Source organism: Haplochromis burtoni, unplaced genomic scaffold (assembly GCF_018398535.1).
Source record: "Haplochromis burtoni strain Fernald_Lab_line unplaced genomic scaffold, NCSU_Asbu1 Contig_5016, whole genome shotgun sequence".
Lineage (NCBI taxonomy): Eukaryota > Metazoa > Chordata > Actinopteri > Cichliformes > Cichlidae > Haplochromis > Haplochromis burtoni.
This window is the reverse complement of record NW_024587377.1, coordinates 1-2,578: the sequence shown is the minus strand read 5'-3', so window position 1 is coordinate 2,578 and position 2,578 is coordinate 1. Positions and strand designations below refer to the sequence as shown.

Genomic DNA, 2,578 nt, shown 5'->3' with positions numbered 1-2,578 from the left:
CAAACAGGACCATCTATCAGGCACTGTCACTGGTGTGAAATTCACCAGTGTTCTCTCACCTGAAGAAAACTCTGAAAGGATTCTGGTGGTATTTTGGCAGCATTGGGCCTCCCTGAAAGGGTCTCTCTTGATATAGTCTTACCTGGACCCCTGAGACCAGAATGTAAAGAGAAAAAAATACACAATTTATTAACAATAAATGTTACAAAATTTTGTTTTGTGAAAACTAAAACTAAAAATTGTGGAGCAAATAAAATATCTTTAAAATAACATGTGCTGGATGTGTTGTTTTTGTGTGTTCTGTTGGCCTACCCTGTCCTCACGGGATCTGTGATCATGTGGCAGATGGTGAAAGAGGCCTCAAAGACCCCATTGTTTTCGATGGTGAAGCTTTGGCTTTTCTTGTTGCCATAGATCAGAGGACCAAAGTTCAAGTTGGATGAAGGTGTGATCTTGTACCTGAAGAGAGACGAACATAAAACACCAAAAACAAAAAAACAACTACTAAGCTGCTTCATATGAGCAAAATAAGAGGCTGGAAATGAGATGAAAGAAACACAGTTTTTCAAATTCTATACTATAATACGATAATACAATAATGTTTCTGCACTATTAATAAATAATATATTAATAGTGCAGAATTAGTGAGAGCATGAATCGGCCTTCACCTGGTGAAAACAGATCGGGCTGAAACCCTGATCGCCACGATAGCTACAGTTTCTCCTCCTGTCCCAATGCTCGGTTCAATCACCTACAAAAGATTAGCTCACTCAATGTCAGCTATCACTTATTTAAATCTTTTAAATAAAGTTTTTACTTTTTATGGATCGAACCTGGCAAGGCAGGATAGGTTGGTCTTTAATGAACACTTCCACATCAGGTTTGAAGAGGATGTTCACTGTTGCGGGCTTGTTGGGCATCAGACTACCACACTGAGGAGACACTTTGAAAATGGAGTTTAGATCTGGCTGCGCTGGGTCTGTCTGCTCAACATTAAACCTTGTGATAAGAGAACAATAAAATTAAATGACCGTTCCATGAAAACCTTTATATGAATAAAATATTGCAAAAACTATCAGTTTAAACTCACTTGTAAGATACTTCATATTTTCCTTGGTTTTTCAATCTGAGAGACAGTCTGACATCCTCAAAGACTCTGATGGTTCCAAAATTAAGACAGCCATCTGACATAGAAACATGAGCATGTAGTACATTATTGGTGGTTATTATATCCTGCCACCCACTCAGTCAGTCATTTTGCAGTGCTATCTGTTAATGGTCCTTAGCTGCGTTAGATGCCGGTTCTCTGTGACAAAAATATTTCCTCATGATAAAAAGGCAGCTCTACTTAATTTTCATTATTTAAGGAAATATAAATGTATATAACAATGTCTGTATGATGGATTTTCAGTTACTGTAACATCCTTGTTACATTTTTTCAACTTAAATATCATTTTTATGTGACTCCTTCTTTTGCATAAAATGTGGAGAATGGAAGTGCAGGTTCAAAATGGTCAAAATCGGATTGTTTACTGCATTTAAATCAATAAAAGGCCCAAATTCACTTTCACATTTAAACGAAAAGCTGTTTCATTTGTACCTGGACTGATTTCCAGGTCCACGTCATAGGCTTCAGCAGTAACCTGAATATTTTCAGTGTATACAACACCTAGGATTTTCTCCACATCGGCTACCTGGAAAAAAACCCACATGATGTACTTCTGTGTGTATAACATGTCTATAATATATTCATTTATTTCATGTTATTTATTAACTACAGCATGACTACTGCTCTGGTTGTAGTCTACCTCCAGACGCAAGATTCTCTTAATATTGAGTGGCCTTCGGGCTCTGAAGCGCACAAGCTCAAAGGGAAAGAAGAGATTACGGTGAAGATGATGCCCCTGAACATCTATGCTGGCACCAGCTAACATACACATTCACCCAACACATCATTCCCAACACCCATGCAATCATCCAGGACACTGCAACAGAGCTGTCTAATAATCAATCATAACATAACATAAAGCATGCGGACATGATCAAACCTACCAATAGAAGGCAGGAATAAAAAAGCGATTTGGCTCACGTTTGAAAGAAAGAAGAAGACAAATCCACCAAAAAATAATCCACACCCGATGGCAATAAATCTATTAATCATGGAAAGCCTCCCTTTCATTTTTGAAGAAAAAATCTCCGTCACCCTGTGTCATATTTTACTTCCAAAAATTCACTATCAATTGAATCTGATAAACTGAAACAATAATTCTCATACCGTAGCATTCCACTTGAAAATACACTGCCAAGCTACATAATCATACAAGAAGTCACCACGTGGCTAAAGCAAAATCACTCGATTCCAACAACTAGCAAAATGCTTAGCTTACTCCACAACTCCAAACTCCTGCGCCGACACCCACCAAGCACGAAAGCCATTACCACACTGACCCACCAGAACTCAGATAAGCTAACTTTGACTCCTCCGGCAAAACTCAAAAGCAACGTCCCTCATTTGTCACCTACTTATTGATTGAAGTTACGGACCAAAATGCCCTTTAGACCTCCCATCATCCTCTCT

General features: G+C 38.3%; 1 protein-coding gene across 1 annotated transcript; it reads right to left on the bottom strand.

Annotated features, from left to right (window-relative positions):
• Positions 1-59: 59 nt before the first annotated feature.
• On the bottom strand, positions 60-1,927 carry LOC102312961 (hydrocephalus-inducing protein homolog; the record flags this gene model as incomplete). The annotated part of the gene is made up of 7 exons (XM_042218016.1): positions 60-150; positions 313-459; positions 669-751; positions 834-999; positions 1,091-1,184; positions 1,601-1,694; positions 1,809-1,927. Coding segments are annotated over 7 exons (794 nt in total), but the record flags the coding sequence as incomplete, so codon positions are not given.
• Between the last annotated feature and the right edge of the window lie 651 nt (positions 1,928-2,578).